At 42.6% G+C, this 20671-nt stretch overlaps 1 protein-coding gene across 2 annotated transcripts in view; it reads right to left on the bottom strand.

Moving 5' to 3' along the window:
• Window positions 1–1152: 1152 nt before the first annotated feature.
• LOC121553267 (tensin-1) overlaps window positions 1153–20671 on the bottom strand; it is a 222665-nt gene continuing 203146 nt past the window's right edge. For both annotated transcript variants that reach the window (XM_041866298.2, XM_041866289.2), the window contains 12 exons: window positions 19716–19860; window positions 17479–18701; window positions 15984–16070; window positions 14644–14772; window positions 10789–10884; window positions 8717–8794; window positions 8522–8593; window positions 8360–8386; window positions 7149–7317; window positions 6841–6909; window positions 5512–5541; window positions 1153–4159 (listed from right to left, as the gene is read on the bottom strand). In XM_041866298.2, coding sequence (XP_041722232.2) covers window positions 4018–4159; window positions 5512–5541; window positions 6841–6909; window positions 7149–7317; window positions 8360–8386; window positions 8522–8593; window positions 8717–8794; window positions 10789–10884; window positions 14644–14772; window positions 15984–16070; window positions 17479–18701; window positions 19716–19860 — 2267 coding nt within the window. In that variant the 3' untranslated portion in view covers window positions 1153–4017. The remainder of the gene's footprint in view (window positions 4160–5511; window positions 5542–6840; window positions 6910–7148; window positions 7318–8359; window positions 8387–8521; window positions 8594–8716; window positions 8795–10788; window positions 10885–14643; window positions 14773–15983; window positions 16071–17478; window positions 18702–19715; window positions 19861–20671) is intronic.

Consider the following 20671-nt stretch of genomic DNA (forward strand, 5'->3'; position numbering starts at 1 on the left):
AAAATCCTACAATTTTGATTTTCTGGAGAAAAAAATCTCATTTTGTCTGTCATAGTTGACGTGTACCTATGATGAAAATTACAGGTCTCTCTCATCTTTTTAAGTGGGAGAACTTGCACAATTGGTGGCTGACTAAATACTTTTTTTCCCCACTGTAGAACAGATATACTGCTTCTTAGACTTGCTGTCAATGAGAATGACAGATCTATAACTCACATTTCTATGTGAATTTGGTCGGGTTGACCAAAAAGTTACATATTGCAGCTTTAACCCCAACATTTCTCAAAATGTTCACGCTCATTGTAAAGTCCTAGTTATTTTGTTGCTTTGACAAAGTCATTTATTTAATGTGATTAGTGATTCATTTAAGTATGTCCCTCATTTTAAGGTCAACCCTGTTACATGAATTGAACTCTCATTTTAATATGGTGAAACTATTCATTTAAAAACATTTTTCTTATTTTTGTCAATTGTCTGGTGTTTTTATGGTGGGAAACTAATCGGGCCGAGCATAACACGTCAACCCTGTTACCCATAGATAGACAGGCTAGAAATGTTTTAACAATTTCCTTTTGTTTGGTGAAACTGGCATTCAATTGCCACTCCCTGTTGCACACAACAAGCTCCCATTCCCCCTGTCACAAGGGGATTTATGACATCATCAAACTTTTTTCTGTCAACCCTGTTAATTTATTTGGCACTAAATAGGCACTTACTATAGTAAAAAAAAATATGTAACCCCCTGCGATGGGAAAACTTGTTTTTTTTATGAAGTTGAACATGTGCTCTCTATGACAGAATGTTAAAATTAGGTGAAAGCAAATGTTTTTAGTTTAGTTTACTATAATAACCTTGTTGCTGTCTGATTTGAATTTGATTGGCTGATAGGAAAGAATGGGCTGCATGGTATGAGGAAGTGACGTGTACAATGTACATATTAGGACCTACAAAATAACTATGCTTAACCTATGTAAGCAGTAATTGTGATCCCTACTAGAGGTGAGGTCAGGAGTGTGTGTTAGCGCGTACGTGCGTGTGTGAACGAAGGTCAGAAGTTACTACTACTCTTTCATATTTCATGTGAACAGACATACTAAATGTGAACAGATATTAGACAAGCGCATAACATTCCCAAGTATACTTTAAACAGAGTGATTTGTATTACTTTTTAATGTGTGTTTTTTTCTCAGGAACAATAAAAGCCATACAGTAAAGCAAATCAAAATACATACGTTTCTGTACAGGCATAGTAGCACATTCACACATTCTATGTCAAGGCTATTTCCTCAAAGTGGGCACACATACATCAAAGGAGACTTCCTACACAAATTTTTTTAAACTATCATTCGTTTTGTGGTAGAGGGTGATTTACTCAACAAGCATTTTTCACAGGTTTCTCATACACAAATGCAGAATCAACCATGTTTTTGCCAAATATATTGTTACAGTTGTGACTGTATCAAAACAATAAATAAGATTATCATTGAAGAGGAGTGAATAGTTTGATGTTTGAATTGAACAAGCAAAGGAGCCATGGGAGAAGACACAGTTGAGCTTGAACAGAAAATACCTAGTTGATACAACACATTGAGTTAAAAGAAGTGGACTGAACATCCAAACTATTTCTGTGTATTTTGACATGACAGAATCCCATTTATAAGTGCTATGTTTTTTGTTTTTTTACTGGAGTATATTTGACCATTGTGTTACGGCTACCCTGCTCCAAACTAAATTGAACTGAATGAGGACATTCACAAAATAAAAACAGCAAAAGTGACCTAATATTTGGCCATAAAAAGTCTTCCTCATTCAGTAAATAATCATTTATACTCAGCACTGCCCATTTGATTATTGCTAGTCCACTGAAGGTCATTGCTGAAATCACAGTTAAAACACTGCAGTAAAAACACAATGGGTAGTCAAAATGTGTTTCACCACATGAGGGCAGTAGGCCCTATATAACAAAATGTGGAATTGCTCAGGAGAATACTTCTGGTGGTGATTTACTAATAAGCCTGTGATGTTAGATTGAGGAAGTAATCAAGGAAGTAATATTTTGCCTCCAAACATGCTGAGAACATACACAGCAAGTCTGTTTACATCAAGTAGTCATTTCAATCATCTCACTGTTTTGCCAACTACAAATGGGCGTTGATATTTCACATGAAAACATTTAAGTGCTTAACTCTGACCATTCCATTTTAGGCTGTTTTATTAAGACATAAACGTCAAATGTTGGCTCCATTTTAGGATGAATCCATGACTTTTGCAACAAATAACTTTCCTAGCCGCTCTTTCTCCCCTCTACCAAAGGACGCTTCCTACGAAGACTCATAACATAAACAAAGTAATGCAGTGAAAAACATTCTGAAAACAACATTGACAAGCTTTAAAATTCATACACTTTACACCATATATATTTTGATGCACTTTTCTTGACATTTTCAGTAATCTTGATGTAGACTATACAATGTATGTATACAAGTAATATGAGTTAACATAGAGCGACAGAGCAAAAAATAAATATTTTGTTGATGTTTTATATATATATATATATATGTATATTTATATGTATATAGCTTACTTGTGGGTATGATGTGGGTGTTACAAGTTTGACAGGCTGATGTGTAGAGATAGTGGCCTTTCTCGATCTATACTAAGATGGTTGCAAGGGTAGAATATTTGCAATCTTCCAAAGGAGAAGAGAGAGAGCTTGATGCTGTAGCAGTAACAACCTGGACATACGCTCGCAATGCCCAAAACCCTCCGCCCTTCAAAAATCAGCAGTGAACTCTGACCTTCCATGATGCTCATACATGTACAGAGGAGAGGAGTGGCAGTTTTTCAATGTTAATCAATGTTAGACACACGAAGGGTAACCATTCAGCCTAACCAACATTTCTCCATAGAGGGGTGCATTGCAGGTTGGTCTAGAAGTAGGGTAACAGCAGATTCCAGCTACCAGAGACATTATGGGTTTAAAATACCTCTGTGTGGGTGAATAGTTGGACTGAACTGGACAAGCTTCTATCCATCCTCCATCCTTCAACCGTTAAAAATAAGAGGAGGGAAAAAGAACGATGGAAGTCGGAGGAGAACAGTGTTTGCCCATTACAAATTTGGTCTGTATGTAGAAGAGAGCAGGTATGCTTCTTTTTGCTTCTTTCTTTTTTGTTCTCTTTCTTTTTTTATTTTATTACAGAAAGCAAAAAATAATAATAATAATAATTACATTTCAGGCCCCAAGTCATCCACGCCCTACCCAGAAAGCACTCTGTGATATTTACATTAATTCAACTCGCCACTATGCAAAAATGTCCTGGAATACGCTTTGCGAAGAAGGCAAAGATGCCAGCTCTTTAAGAAGAAAATACATACACTATCAGTACTTGAATATAGAAAGAAAATTAAATGTAATATTTTTGATTAAGCAGCCTTTCTTTATTTTCTTCTTTTTTTCTTTTTACAAAATATCATTTCAAACAGACCTTCCGACAGTGGCATACTCACCCCTGGCTGCTTTTTAAAAATCTTTGGTTGACCATTCCAAACGCCTGATAGCTTAACACTCTTCTTTACATCACACAACCTTACTTCTTCTTCTCTTTTTTTAACGAATCATGCTCACTGACATCAGCACTGACATCATTTCCTCTTCCTGTTTTTGTGTTACCCTGCTAGAGAGATCACAATGGCCTCCCAAAGCCAACATCCCACATCCCACACAGCCACAACCACAAACTGCACTTCCTCTATCCCCCTAGTTAGCTCCACGCAGGAGTCCTTCCAAGAAGAACACACACATGTGCGTGCACAGTACGTGCACAGTACGTGCACACACGCATTCGCACTCGCACACTCAAAGGTAAAAGATGAGATCAGAAGGAAAGAGGTGACACATAAGATCAGAAAAAAATAATAAAAACAAAATAAAATATAGAACATACATTTCCTCCGTGGTTAAAAACAACAACAAAACAACAACAAAAAAGAGCCAGGGGTCGTCAAAAGTTCAGCTCATTGTTTCTGCGAGCCGATCATCACCTTGGAGACAAAGTTCACGATAGCGCTGGCGGGCTGATCGGAGTCCATCTCGGCGAAGAGGTGACTGACGTTGTCAGTTGTGCTTCCTTGCTTCCGAGCCACGAACCCAAAGAACCTGGAAAGGGAAGGGAAACTGTCAATGGGTCGCCTTTCCTCCAATCAGTATCTTCTGTTTGGCTTGTTCTAATGAGTCTGAGAGGAATGGATTGGTCAAATGAATCTGTAGGAAATTATATGAATTATAGACGGAAAGTCTGTGTGTGTGCACCAAATGGGTTTGAACCATGGTTGTCTTCACGCCACAAGACTGTGTTAGCCCACTGAGCTAAAGCCTATTACTTCAGGCCTTAGGCAAGTTAACTCATCACTCGAGCATGGTCCACCCACTGCCATTATCATTAATGCTTTTCTGTATCAATTTAGAGATATTGTTCTGCTCAATTGTTTGTTTACCATCTCTATAGTTACATGGTCAATCTCTAGGGGGTGGACACGCACCATGCCACTTAACATTTTGGCTTATTTACTGTATTGATGTAACCAGGGCCTGAAACTAACTTTTCAGTCTAGGAGCCAGTGTTGTAGCCATATTTTCAGGGTATATTCAACACACCTTCTTCAATTCAGAGTAGATTTAGAGAACTGTCTTAGACTGAATAATAGGTACTTTACATACTACATGCATTTCACATGATCATGCATTGCCCATTTTGACATCTGAAACCAACATTTTGGTCCCACAGCCAGTTTTGCTGCTAGTTGAAAAAATTAACCAGCCACTCAGACAGCATTTGTCTGGAGCTATTTTGTTTGCCCCGGCTGTAACGACAAATATCTTATATTAATGATTATGATCTTGTATATTGTCGTAGCGTTTTGTCTACTTTATATACTGCCTTTAAATACATAGGAGCTTAATCCAACTGAGCCCTAAGTCTCATAACAGTAAATTCATAGGAACTATGATACCGGAGTTTAAAACCCCAAATCTGCTGTTAAAGTCTAAAGTTGTGACTGCCAACGCTTGGCTTTGTTGGCATCCTCTGCCCAGTCATCTATCCATCCATCTATTCCTCCTCTCTGAATCATTAGTGGGGTGCTTTCATCCTTTCTTCTATCCCCGCATATCATGGCTGAGCTCCTAAATATCGCCTTTTATTTGGTGCCGGTCACAAACTGATGGTAAGTCTGTGAGTGAATCGTTTCTCCCAAAGACAATGGTGGTCAAGCTAAACAACTGATCTACCTATCCCTAGTTCTAACCAGTGATCTTAACATTAAAACCATTTTTGGACAACTAGTTGATAGTATCAAGCATCTCCATCGTTTAGCTAGGTTGCTTAACTTGCAAACAAACGTTGCTCTGCAACTTTCAGTCAAAATGGTTGGGCTATAAACAGTATATGCAACTACAGAGAGAAATACACTAGGTCTAGGTGTATGGTACTCAGGTGCATTTATACTTACTTGGCTGTGCCCCCTTCAGGTTTGTTCCACCTGTAGAGAGATAAATAAACAGTATTATATCATGCAACATTATATATGATACTGTCTATTCATGACATAATATTATGAGGTCATAGGCCCCATTCATTTTAAAAAGCAGAGATGACTGCTTTTCGATTACTGCCCCTGTACATGCGCGCGTGTGTGTGTGTGTGTGGACAGTGTTCATGTGCTGTAGCTCAGTTTATACAACGGGTGGGTCTAATCCTGAATGCTGATTGGTTAAAACCGCATTCCAGCCAGTGTTTATTCCACAAGTTTCCACCGGCTAAATCTATGATGTTAAAATGCCTATTTACTCTGTTCCATCTGACTGCGCAATCCACTGTCTCATCAGCCCAGCCAGGCAATTTCTAAACTTGATCTCCACTATAAAAAGCATCTACACATTATCTCACATTTCTTTTAGACTAACGTTTAGTTTTCAACAGCGGAGATTTGTGTAAACCTTGCTGTCTGTCTCTCCGACATTTACAACGTTGTTTCAATATTCAAATTCAATCTCCAGCTATCGCATAGTAATGAACGTGTCAGGAGTCGGGATGAGACAGACAGGCAGGCAGCTTTTCTCAGCCAGTCGAAATCATGAATCAGCATAATTTTTATGGATATATAAAAATAAATATAAATTGATAAAAGGTAAAACAAAACGTTTGAAGTGATTGTGTTAGCTGTGTTGTTGGCTAGCTCCTCTGAACAACAGTGTCCTGATGACAGAGAACATTTTCTATGCCAGGTGAAATCGCGCCTCATTAGCTCATTGTTATGGATGTTTGCAAATAAATGTCACTAGAAAACAGCTTAAACAAATGCAAATGCAGCTAATTTGTTGTTATTCTGGCTGCACTGTTTGATGTAACTGTAAATTAGCCATAGTTGCAAGCAAGGATAAGAACGTTGCCAGCCAGTATGGCAATAGAACATTTAGAACAAATGACTGGGTCGCGTCCATAGATACAGAACAAATAGACTGAACGACTGGGTCGCGTCTCTGGCAACCGAACCGATAGAATGAACGACCAGCCGGCTTGGGTAGCAACCCTAGATTTGTGTCGGGAATATATCTTGTGGAAGGGTGAAATAGCATGAATAAATTCATTAAAATAAAGTTTTTTATGAAAATATGTAAATCATTATTTGAACATGTTGGTAACCGGTTGTATAAAAGTGACAATGCCCTCGAAGCCGTTGTTTGGAGGATATATCGGCACGGTGTGCCGTGCCACACCCATGCCAATATATCCTCCAAACACCGGCTTCTCGGGCATTATCACTTAAGTGGACACTCACTTTCTCTCCTGAGGGTCGATATCACAAAATGTGACGGTGTTGATAGGGTAGTGGCGCCGGAAGAAAAGCCTGTAGGAAAAAAAAGGAATAGCTATACAGCACATTGCAATATAGCTATTCATAGGCTACTGCGTAACTAGCTACTACAACACAAGTTGGATTGAACAGAGCCATAAATTGTAACCCTCGGTCAGAGTGAGCCCTACCTGGAAGTCTGTTTCAAATATGTTTTATTGTTGGGCAGTTTTACAAATTCAATATACAGTAATACTCCATTTTGTACATAAATGCCTGTGCATCCTACTCACTTCCTCTGGTTGTCAGTCAGGGTGATGCCTTGGGCCGACACCTTGAAGTGCACAATAGTAGCAGTGGGCGGGGACACGGCAGCCACTGTCTCCGAGATCGCCTTGGCGACGGCCTGAGGTCCCGTCAGAGACTCCATGTCCACCGAGTTGATGTACAGCACATTGCATGCTGGGAAAAGAAGAGAGAGGTGTAGCCAATCAGCACAGTGCATTTGACACTGGAAAGAGGCGAGAGGTCAAAAAGGAGAGAGATTATATCAAGTGATGTCATGGGCTGTCTGGTTCTTCAACGCTAAAACAGATAGGTTTTGTTGTATTGTTTTCTGTTGTGAAGTGACATGATCAATAGTTTACAATTGTTTAATTTATATGATTTATTATGTATGCTTATGATCAGAGAAACATGAAATAATCTATTACAAAACTCCATTCATCAGTGTATACATTTACATTTTAGTCATTTAGCAGACGCTCTTATCCAGAGCGACTTACAGTTAGTGAGTACATACATTTATTTTTTCATTTTTGCCCCCCGTGGGAATCGTACCCACAACCCTGGCGTTGCAAATGCCATGCTCTACCAACTGAGCTACATCCCTGCCGGCCATTCCCTCCCCATATCCTGGAAGACGCTGGGCCAATTGTGCGCCGCCCCATGGGTCTCCCGGTCGCGGCTGGCTACGACAGAGCCTGGATACTATGTAGCACAGCAGTTTATAGCTTTGCAAACCATTGACAAGTAAAATGCAAAAAGGCAATACAGTACATTCTTGACAGTTTTCAATGCAGTTAAGGGAATAATTTCATACATGGAGACATGACATATATGACATTGGTATTAGTGGGTTTATAGTTCTGCATTTCTGCAGATATTAAAAAAAATTGTCATCTGCATTTCCATGCAACACATTTCCAATGCTCTAAGGACGGTACATGCTTTCTGGGACAAGGCTGGAAAAAAAGACAAGGGACAAAACCATTCAGTCATCGGACAGAAAACATATCAGGCAGAAAGCTGGACAGGTGCATTGTTGTTGTCTATTAGATGGAGAAAGAGACAAAACACACACGCGCCCACGCACACACACTCATGCACAGTGTGTGTGTGACTTCTGAGGTAGACATCAGGGATCTGAGCTAGAATGCAGCAGTCAGGGACCAACAGTCACATATCAGGAAGACAAATTCAAACAAAAGGACACAGGGTTTACCATGTGAGTCAGCAGGGGCCCTCTGCCCTATAGTGACATCACCAGTGGGGGAAGAACAGTGGAATGGTTCAGAGTATGTCACAACAAATTAACAAATTAACAAAGTCATTTAGATTTAGAAAAGTGCTCAGCCAAACTGCTGACTGAGATATTGCTTCTTACCGGCTCCTTGTTTGAGGAGTTGATCAGCCGGGTTGGTTGGTGTGGCAATATCCGGCACATCCTCATGGATATCTGAAACGCAGCAGGAGCAGATTCTGCAGAAATTCCTCACACCACATTGTTGTATGTATCCATGTACATATCCATCCAAAAATATATACACACACACACACACACACACTCTCCTGGCCTCACCTCTGGTAGGAATGACCAGTTTACAGGGCAGGGCCTGTGGAGTCATGGCGTGCTGGTACACCAGAGCGGACAGACATCCTAGAGAAACACCAACACAGAAAGAGAGATTAGTATTAGACGTGCCAAAAGGACAAAGATTCTATAAAGATTACATATCCTGATCCAGACATGTAGATCACACAACCTGGACCCACACCTTCACACATACCCCATTCACACACTCACACTCACCCCATACCCACACTTACCCCACACTCACCCCATACCCACACTCACACACCCATGGTGCATTTCCACTATGGATTTACCCCAGTGTTTTAACAAAAAGCCTCAGACTTTTATGTTTCCACCTCCACTGCCCGGCTCCTGGGACACACTGGGCCATGGCCTCAGTGGACCTGCTCTGACTTGGTGCCAACGAAAGGCTGCTGGGGCATTTCGGGTGGCATTTACATACAGGTAACAATGGCTAATTGTGAACATGGGTTTATGCCTTCGATGGTTAACACATTCCCACAAAGCAACTGTTTTAATGATGCTGAGGTTGTTGATTCTGCTCTTCACAAGTCCTCACTCTCAGCCCTAGCTATGGAAACACAATTTCCTTAGTATAACATCAGGGTGCATTGTGTAACACTGGTGTTACAGTCGAAAATCAGCAGCAGTGTCTAATTTAACCCCCCATCCCTCCCTTTAGAAAATAATTCAATAAGTAGTCTAGAGGATAAGGTTCCTTCAAGAGGCCCATTTTTAGACTGATGCTGGCTGACTTGTTAAGTCATCTCTAAATGTGTGCTTGGGCCAGTAGCCATCTCCCTGTGGTTCTCAGTAAGAGGAGTCTAACACACACATACATACAGTATTTCATATCTAGATTTGACACTTGGAACGGCTTGACGAGAAAAGTTCTGCAAAAATGACCTTCATTTAACAACACCTCAGATGTGGGAGGGAAGGTAGCTAGCTACCAGACCCGGGTTCAAATACTATTTGAATAATTGGCAATCCAGGCAGGCTAAAGCAAATACAAACGTCTTTGAAAGATTTCAAATAATATTTGAACCCTGGTCTGGAGCTAGCTAGGCTCCCCCGCACCTTCTCAAAATGTCGCAAATCAGAACCTTTGTACAACAACAAACGCATGATCTTACGCAACGGCTCCTGTAGCCGCATGCTTTGCAGCTTACGTAAGCCATGTTATCATACTTTTTTTGATCTTGCTATCATCCTTTTGCACCCGAAGGATGGGAAAAAACCCTTGTCCCTTATGCTGATAACTCCTTCCCGCCCCTCATATATACACATGTAAACACACACACACACACACGCAATGTGGTCTGCGGATGAAATTAGAGGGGGGTACATTTGAACCGTACTAAATTACTTTAACTGATCCCATACTATAATTAGGATTACACATGATGGGCTAGGAGAACGGATACTCTTTCAAAGGCCGGGACTGGGAGAGCACTGAGAGGGGATCAGAGTCATTAGACCAATACAGCCAAGAGTAAGAATCAGTCACCCCAACCACATCATGAAACTCATGTCTGGAGCTCACTCCTTCCCCGTTACCGTATCTGAGAAACAAGCCATGTTGTTGTCGGAAGGACCGGTTCTGATATAATATTTTTTTCAGACCTATCAACTTTCTTGAATCCTTCTGTCCTCTCCCCACTTCCCTCTCAAAACGTCAGAGTGAAGCGAGGAGAGCATTGGGGGAGAATATCCGTGGAGAAGAAGAACCTTGGATCTCCTCCTCCAATGCGCTCCTCGCTTCCCTCTGTGTGTGCGTGCACATAGCCACGGGAAGTAGGGGTGCTGAGGGTGCTGTAGCACCCCCTGAAAAATCAGATTTTCTATTATTACTATTATTTTATTTATAATTTTGTTCACAAAAGTAGTGCACTGGGCCTTTACTAGACCTGTATTAGCAGACCGATATAGCGGTCTGTAGCGCTGGCCCCCCAAAAATGTCAGCACCACCATCGACAAAAAAAATCACAGCACCCCCAAACCACTTACCGCGGCTATCCGCGTGCATATGTGTGTAGGGGTTAGAGGTGACTCACCAAAGTAAGGCTCGTTGGGACATCCCTTCAGCTTCACTCCCTTAGGACTTGTCTCAATCAGGAAGTGCCTCACCAGCTCGTTAGTGATGTCACCAGCTACAGGGGCCCCCAGAGGACAAACAACAAAGGGAAAACAAAAGAACAACACACCGGTGAGACCATTTATGGTATGTACACATCACCTCATATGGGGAGGTATTATATCTTATAGTTTTTATATTGGTAATGACTTCTTTCTTTACCCCACCAACAGGTCAAAACAGAGACTAAAATATGATGTTTAATGGAATGTTCTAGGATGATCTAAGTGGCAAGTTAAGATTTGCCTCTTGGCAGAGAAATAAACTGTGTTTACAACATTCCTCTCCCTTCGTGTGTGTGCGTACGTGCACTGTGTTGACCTAGAACATTCTCCTCCCTTTGTGTGTACACAAAAAAATGAGGATTACTCAAGGGTTCTTTGGGAAGGGTGATGGTTCTACGTGGAACCATAATGACTTGAGCTCATCAATGGTTCGTTACAGTTCACAAAAGGGTTCTTTGCTCTTTTAGTGATAATAAAAAAAATGGGGAGGTGGCTCATTCGAATATTTTGGGGCATGGTTTGCGCACAGCCCTTTTTGCGCAACCATGCGTGAGAGTGTCATTCCAGTTTACCTAATGTGTTGTGCCATTATATATCATATATGACAATGGCCAGTGACAGTGTCTTGTGAAAGACTCACATATGGCCTTGTGTCAGTTGAGAATGGTACACTAAATCAATCAATCAGTCAGTGGTGCTCATTTCTCTCAAGGACCCCCAGCTGTTCCAGAGGTAGCTCACTTGATTCAATGTGTCAATTAACACAAAAAGAACACCTATGGAATTTTAACAATATAATATGGCTGACCAGAATGAAAAACCCTGTATGGTTCTTCAAAAGGATCTACAACAAACTTTTCAGATTGAGAAAGGTTCTTTAAAGAACCATTCTCCATAAAGGTTCTATAAAGAACCATAAAAAAGGGTTCTATATGTACAGTTGAAGTCGGAAGTTTACATACGCCTTAGCCAAATACATTTCAACTCAGTTTTTCACAATTCCTGACATTTTATCCTAGTAAAAATTCCCTGTCTTAGATCAGTTAGGATCACCACTTTATTTTAAGAATGTGAAATGTCAGAATAATAGTAGAGAGAATGATTTATGTCAGCTTTTATTTCTTTCATCACCTTCCCAGTGGGTCAGAAGTTTACATACACTCAATTCGTATTTGGTAGCATTGCCTTTAAATTGTTTAACTTGGGTCAAACGTTTCGGGTAGCTTTCCACAAGCTTCCCACAATACGTTGGGTGAATTTTGGACCATTCCTCCTGACAGAGCTGGTGTAACTGAGTCAGGTTTGTAGGCCTCCTTGCTCGCACACACTTTTTCAGTTCTGCCCACAAATTGTCTATAGGATTAAGGTCAGGGCTTTGTGATGGCCACTCCAATACCTTGACTTTGTTGTCCTTAAGCCATTTTGCCACAACTTTGGAAGTATGCTTGGGGTCATTGTCCATTTGGAAGACCCATTTGTGACCAAGATTTAACTTCCTGACTGATGTCTTGAGATGTTGCTTCAATATATCCACATAAATTTTCCTTCCTCATGATGCCATCTATTTTGTGAAGTGCACCAGTCCCTCCTGCAGCAAAGCACCCCCACAGCATGATGCTGCCACCCCGTGCTTCACGGTTTGGATGGTGTTCTTCGGCTTACAAGCTTTCCCCTTTTTCCTCCAAACATAACGATGGTCATTATGGCCAAACACTTCTATTTTAGTTTCATCAGACCAGAGGACATTTCTCCAAAAAGTAAGATCTTTGTCCCCATGTGCAGTTGCAAACCGTAGTCTGGCCTTTTTTATGGCGGTTTTGGAGCAGTGGCTTCTTCCTTGCTGAGCGGCCTTTCAGGTTATGTCGATATAGGGCTTGTTTTACTGTGGATATAGATACTTTTGTACCTGTTTCCTCCAGCATCTTCACAAGGTCATTTGCTGTTGTTCTGGGATTGATTTGCACTTTTCGCACCAAAGTATGTTCATCTCTAGGAGACAGAACGCGTCTCCTTCCTGAGCGGTATGACGGCTGCGTGGTCCCATGGTGTTTATACTTGCATACTATTGTTTGAACAGATGAACGCGGTACCTTCAGGTGTTTGGAAATTGCTCCCAAGGATGAACCTGATTTGTGGAGGTCTACATTTTTTTTCGGAGGTCTTGGCTGATTTCTTTTGATTTTCCCATGATGTCAAGCAAAGAGGCACTGAGTTTGAAGATAGGCCTTGAAATACATCCACAGGTACACCTCCAATTGACTCAAATTATGTCAATTAGCCTATCAGAAGCTTCTAAAGCCATGACATCATTTTCTGGAATTTTCCAAGCTGTTTAAAGTCACAGTCAACTTAGTGTATGTAAACGTCTGACCCACTGGAATTGTGATACAGTGAATTATAAGTGAAAGAATCTGTCTGTAAACAATTGTTGGAAAAATTACTTGTGTCATGCACAAAGTAGATGTCCTAACCGACTTGCCAAAACTATAGTTTGTTAACAAGAAATTTGTGGAGTGGTTGAAAAACGAGTTTTAATGACTCCAACCTAAGTGTATGTAAACTTCCGACTTCAACTGTACATACTGTACAGTACCAGTCAAAAGTTGACACACCTACTCATTCCAGGGTTTTTCATAATTTTTACTATTTTCTACATTGTAGAATAACAGTGAAGACATCAAAACTATGAAATAACACATATGGAATCATGTAGTAACCAAAAAATTGTTAAACAAATCAAAATATATTTGATATTTGAGATTCTTCAAATAGCCTTGATGACAGCTTTGCGCATGGTTATCTTAGGCTTGTGTGTGGCTGCTTGGCCATGGAAACCCATTTCATGAAGCTCCCAACGAACAGTTATTGTGCTGACGTTGCTTCCAGAGGCATAAGTGTATGTAAACTTCCGACTTCAACTGTATGTAACTATAGCAGAACACTTGTTTGGTGCTATGTAGAACCTTTTTTAATTGTTCTTTATAGAACCTTAGGAAAGGGTTCTTTATAGCACCATACTGGTTCCATTTGGAACCTTATGAGCATGGTTCATTATTGAACCTTCAGAAAAGTGTTCTATATAGCACCAAAAAGGGTTCTGCTATGGTTACAAGCCAAAGAACCCCTATCTGGTACTATTAAGAACCATTATGTTTGTGTGTGTGTGTGTGTGTATGTGTGTGTGTGCACAGGCAGACGTGAGCAGGCGTCCACGTCTGTGTAGAGGAGACATTTCAATCCACTCCCAGTGATCCCTGCTCTTCTAGGTGTTATTGGAAACATCACAGGCACCTCATACCTTAATGACAGTATTAAGACCCAGGGTATCTGTTTAGTAGTGCTGATCGACTGTACAGCCAGGCTCTGCTGGAGTAACGATATGCTTTCATCGGGCCCATCAAAAACACATGATCCACTTCAGAGTTTGTTGATTGATTGTTTTAATACGTGAGTGTATGTGAGCGTCATACAAAATGTGGTTGTTCTTTGTATGATTTCACTGTAGATTGTGTGTGTGCGTGTCTCCTTATATGTAGGGCCACAAGATAACACAACATCACAGAGGTGTACAGGGCTCATATCATTTTCAGCAGTTACAGGTACAGTATATGAAAGGTGGAACCCAGTTGGCGATCCAGTACATTTTAGTCATTTAGCAGACGCTCTTATCCAGAGGTATTTAAAGTTAGTGCATTCATCTTGAGACAGCTAGGTGAGATAATCACATATCACACAATTGCGTTCATAAAAAGTGGGAAACTTAGAAGTACCTTTCTTGGTCTGCTGTACAGTGGGAGGAGGAGAGGCCACTTTCATGGCCAGGCCATAGGCCCCTCGGAAGGAGTGACTGTCCCGAATGATAAAGGCCCCTGGCTCCCTCTCTCTCAGCAGGCTAATGGCTGCAATAGACAATAATACATGATTCAATAAAATACCACTTTATGTATCCCCTCAGGGGAAAGTAAGAAAGTATTGCCAGATCATACATTCCTTTGGATATAACACAGAGAGGAGAAGAAACAAGGAGAAGGAAGAGGGTGAGGTGTTCGGGGTGAGAGAGGGAGGGGGTGTGCAATGATTCAGAAGAGGTGAAATGGGGAGGATTGGAGGACGAGGAGAAAGAAAGGGATAGGTAGGATAGATATGGAAGATGAGGAGAGGGGGAGTCCGAAGGGGATGAGGAGGAAACTTTCCTTGGAAAGAAGTAACAAAGACCTTTTGTGATCCCACATTTCAATGTAACTACAGGGGATAGTTATTAACTGTTGTCTTGTTCAACAAAACAACATTTAATGCATCTCTAACATGCAATTCTATGTATCCCTATCTGTCCAAATATGACATTTCATACACTATGTAAGTAAGATAGATATACAGTACATGCAGATGTTCCCTAGCCACTTGGATTAATGGAGTACATATGTTGTGTGTGCGTGTGTGTGAGTGTGTTCGTCTCCATTGACATTTTAGTCATTTAGCAGACGCTCCATCTCAGATGATCTAATCCAATAAGAGAGTGTGAGCAGAAGCAGATGTGGGAGCCAACAGCAGTGACCTCACAGTGAAACACACAGCAGCAGAGAACAGAATAGGGTCATTTAGGACATATGTGTGTGGAGAGGATGTGTCAGGAGAATCCAACAGGGTTTACATCAGACACACATCCTAACTCTCTTCTGGTTACTAAATAAATAACATTCTCGGCAACATTTTACCTTAGATAGGTCTTATGCTAGCTAGAGGAACAACTAGTGGGTTAACTAAGGTAACTGTTCTGTGACAAGCTAGTAAGTACACTCTTAAAAAAAGTTGCTATCTAGAACCTAAAAGGGTTATTTGGCTGTCTCCATAGGAGAACCCTTTGAAGAACCAGTTTTGGTTCCAGATAAAACCCTTTCCACAGAAGGTTCTACATGGAACCCAAAAGGGTTCTACCTGAAACCAAAAAGGGTTCTACCTGAAACCAAAAAGTGTAGTACACACCATTACGCAGCACTTACTACTTGAATACTCTCATTTCTTCGCATTTTCTTGGAAAACTGAATTATCATCATTCCTACTGTATGTGTTACCTTTAATCTCTTCCCTCTATGACAACAGGCACACTTACCTTGATCACGGGAGATGTCAGGCTTGTACCAGAACTTGGAAGTGTCCTGAACAAACTTTACATTCAGCCTGGTCTCGGGACTCCCGTCTAAGAGAAGAAAGGACAAGTTGTGTTGAAACCATGATGTGTAGATTTACCCAAAACCATTTAGCCATTTCACCATGTGAAAAGAGGTATGATACTGGTAAATGCTGCATGTCACATTACATTGAATCGAGTCCAAAGTCTCTGTACTCTTATTGTTTTCTTTTATTTTTAACCTTTATTTAACCAGGTTAGTCTCGTTGATATAAAAATCCCCCCCCAAAAAACACCTGGACGAAGATACCAGCAGTGATGCTTCATGAGGGTCATCCTGACCAAGACCCTGCGCAGATAATCTGATCTACAAATCAACTGGACTTCCAAACAACAGTACATTAACAGCTCCTTATTGTGTAGAGATTAGTGAATCTGCGCTATTAGCGTGTTAGCTCCTAGCGCCAACTCTTGCAAATATGCCAGTATCTGTATCTGTGACCATATTAGTAGTTGCTGTTTTGACTCTGCTCTCAGTATACTCAGTATAACCCAGAATGGAGCTTTGAAATCGCTGCAGACACAGAACTGGTTGCCAACCAAGGCTCTGGGCCGGATGCCAGTTCTATCTCAACCTAGCATCTGGGGCTGCCTGGGAGATGCATTAATTCCTTCATCTGCTCTGCAATGTGTTTACAGAGAAAGTAAGTGTGTCCAACTTATAAACCGCCTGCTCAGCTAAAACCATGCGAGTAAGACCACATTCACTTTACTTCACTATACTTTACTGGCTCTACTCACTTCGTCTGGTTTCACTGAAAAATGTGTGTACGAAAACAGATGTATTTACATTGTAGTTATATAGTTAGGTACTTTGTTAAGTCCCCTGTAGCTCAGTTGGTAGAGCATGGCGCTTGCAACGCTAGGGTTGTGGGTTCGTTTCCCACGGGGGGCCAGTATGAAAATATATGCACTCACTAACTGTAAGTCGCTCTGGATAAGAGCATCTGCTAAATGACTAAACTGTACTTGTGCAATTATAGTTTAGGTATGCATTGTTACATACTGGCAAAGAATATACCAGTTTGTGTAATTTTCACAAGCATTGTATTTGTAAAAAAAATAATATTGTGGCTAAACACATATCATACATTTACCCTATAAATATAGTTACTGAGAAGGTAAAATCAGCTTATTAAGTTGTTATTATCATGTAGTTTCACGTTGATTTTCCACTTTAAAGAACATACAGTGCCCTCCGTAATTGTTGGGACTGTGAAGCATTTTGTATGTGGAGTTTGGGAGTCAAAAGTAGAAAATAATGCCTTACTGTCCCAATAATTACGACGGGCACTGTATCATCCTTGAGAATACACTGATCTTCACTTCCTGTTTCACTGGGGATGTCAGTACTAGTTGGGGTGCTCTTTGCTACATCAGTAGCTACGTTTTAAGAGGGTTTTCAAGGCGGTCTTACCAGACATGTTAAACTTGGAGAAGTCTGGCAGTGTTTGAAAGTAGCTGGTGCTGGGTGTGCTCCCTCCACTCGACATGGGTGAGGACATTTTCTCGTTCAGCGTCCCGTAAGAGAGCCCCCCGTTGGGCCTCTCCCCGCTCGACATGCGCCTCTTCTCCGGCAACTGGGGCTGAGCCTGCGCCTGGGGGGCCGGGCTGCCCTGCCTTAGCCCCATCCCCATCATCATCCCCCCGTCCAGGTAGCCCGCAGGGGAGAGGGGGAAGGAGGGCGTTGAGGGCGGATGGTATCCTGAGGAGCTGCTCTGTCGGGACAGGGTGCCGTGCTTCTCATCCGGGGTGGTGTAGCCGCTACTATGCAACATGGGGTGTCGGTCCAGACTCGGACTGCGTTGTGACATCTGGCCGAGGGACAGGTGGTGGTCCAGCACCGGACTATTACCACTGCCCTGCTGGTGGGTGAGGGACGGCTGTCGACTCAGCACCGGACTGCTCTGGAAACTGCTCTGGATAGGCTGGCTGTAGGTGAGGGAGGGCTGGCGGCTGAGCACGGGGCTGCCCTGGGAGGCCTGCATCAGGGACGGTTGTCGGCTCAGGACAGGGCTCCTCTGGGCCATGGAGGGCTGTCGACTCAGCACTGGGCTGGACTGTGTCCCCTGGGACACACATGGGTTATAGTGGTGGCGGCCCAACACGGGACTTCCCGCCATTACCATCCCAGGGATCCCAAACTCCACAAAGCCATTGGCAGGAGAGGGCTGGTGGCCCATGACAGGGCTGCCGTGATTGGTGGGCTGGTGCCGATGTTGGAGAGAGGGGCTGTTGGAGTCGCGATACAGTGTGTGGAGACTTCCTGATCCTGACGAGGGGTGGACGGCCACAGGGCTTTCCTGGGTGGGTACCTCCGGCTGGGCCTGGGGAGGGCTGGGGTCGTTGGAGATGTAGCTCCCCATTACACCTCTGGGACCCAGGTAGGAGGACGTGGTGGTGGGGGAGCACAGGTAGGACAGGGTGGGGGAGTTGGAGCTCAGGTAGGAGGGGGTAGGGGTAACCTGGGCTTGAAGGAAGGGAGATGGGGTACCCAGGGCCTGGAGGTAGGGCTTGGGAGTGGCGATGGAGGCAGGGGTGGGGGTGGGGGACACGCCCTCAGAAGGCTGGGAACGGAAGCCGGAGTCACTGGCCACTTCCGAGGGGATGTTTGTACTGCTGTCAGCCAATGGGTGCTCTCTGAGGGAGAAAGAGAGATAGAGACACTCAAACACAGTGTATGGAAAGACGACCACAGTAGAATTAACTAAATGCAGTATTAACACCTATGGGTCCCTTAATATTTGTAAACATGTAGTATATTTCAGGAATACTGGTTCCTTACCAATGTCATGTAGTGTAACCAGTGTATGTTTAATGTAATTTAATCTACAATTTATTAGGTACACCCATGCAGTACGGGTCGGACCCCCCTTTGCCTCCAGAACAGCCTGAATTCTTCGGGGATTGGAAATGTTGCTCAATTGGTTTAAAGGGCGCTAACGTGTGCCAGGAAAACATACTCCACACCATTACACCACCGCCACCAGCCTGTAGCGTTGACTCCAGGCAGGATAGGGTCATAGCCTCATGCTGCTTACGCCAAATCCTGACTCTCCCATCAGCATGACGCAACAGGAACCGGGATTCGTCGGACCAGGCATTGTTTTTCCACTCCTTAATTGTCCAGTGTTGGTGATAGAGAGCCCACTGGAGTCGCTTCTTCTTGTTTTTAGCTGAGTGGAACCTGGTGTGGTCGTCTGCTGCATTCCGAGGTGCCGTTCTGCACACCACTGTTGTACTGCGCAGTTATTTGCCTGTTTGTGGCCCGCCTGTTAGCTTGCACGATTCTTGCCATTCTCTATCAAACTCATCAACAAGCTGTCTTCGCCCACAGGACTGCGGCTGACTGGATGTTTTTTGTTTGTCGCACCTTTCTCTGTAAACTCTAGACACTGTTGTGCGTGAAAAGCCCAGGAGGCCGGCCGTTTCTGAGATACTGGAACCGGCGCAGCTGGCACCGACGATCATACCACGTTCAAAGTCACTTAGTTCACTCGTTTGGCCCATTCTAATGTTCAATCGAACAGTATCTGAATGCCTTGATGCCTGTCTCCCTGCTTTATGTAGCAAGCCTCACTGTCTGTAGGAGCGAACCATTTTCGTAAACTGGCCCCTGAATGTATGTATTAATGTTGTTTGCTTTGTACTCACCCCTCTGAGCTGTGGATTGGGCTGCTGCTAGACGTCGTCTGTCTGACCAAGGTCTCTCCTGGAGGGGTGAGGGTCACAGGTGACTCTGGTGGTCCCCCGCCGGCCACCGCTGATCTGGCCACCGACTCCACATAGCTCCGCGGCTCTGAAGAGATACAGAGTTGGCCATTAAGTGTGATTTAATTTCAGTGTGTACTGTCGTGAAGGTGATGTTGTCTTCACAGGAAGGATGCACTAAACAGTGACAATTCTGTTCTTGTGAACATGCCATAAATTATCATTTTCATTTTCCATTTCTAACGTTCTTCGTTTTCTTCACTGAAGTCAGTATTAGTGAGTTGTTTGGAAAACAAGATTTACTGTACTTTGGGTAAACAATCTATCTTTAATATAATCTTTAAACTCCTCCAAATGGGACTACAGAGTTTAGCAGTCCAGAGACCCTAAGAAGCAACAATGCGCTTTAGGCTGTCGTTCAATTATTCCTCATTCACTGAATTCATCATATTCAAGTCATCAGCTGTAGCCCATCAACCAAACTGAGTCCATACTGCAGCATCTTCACCGTTTCCCCATCAGGAGCTTGTCAACAATGTGTTAGTGAAACAGACCTGCTTGTATATACTGAGAGACATGTTCTATTGCCCCCTCGACATTCCAATGATGTTTACAAGAGCCTAGCAAAATCACAGTCTGCTAGCTCTCAAACCCACGCTAGACTAGAATCGCAAAGACTATAAATTATTCTGGAGGGAACAGAGTATTACCCACAATAATGACTCCATGGCACATACAATGACTGAATGGAACAAGAGGGATGGTGACCATTAGAGTAAACACAATATGGAACATAAAGAAATTGAGAAAAAGTGCATAATTGTAAGGAATTGTGAAGTCTCAATTGTGAAGGGGGCGGCAGGTAGCTTAGTGGTTAAGAGCGTTGTGCCAGTAACCGA

The sequence above is a fragment of the Coregonus clupeaformis genome, chromosome 4, assembly GCF_020615455.1.
Source record: "Coregonus clupeaformis isolate EN_2021a chromosome 4, ASM2061545v1, whole genome shotgun sequence".
Taxonomy (NCBI): Eukaryota; Metazoa; Chordata; class Actinopteri; order Salmoniformes; family Salmonidae; genus Coregonus; species Coregonus clupeaformis.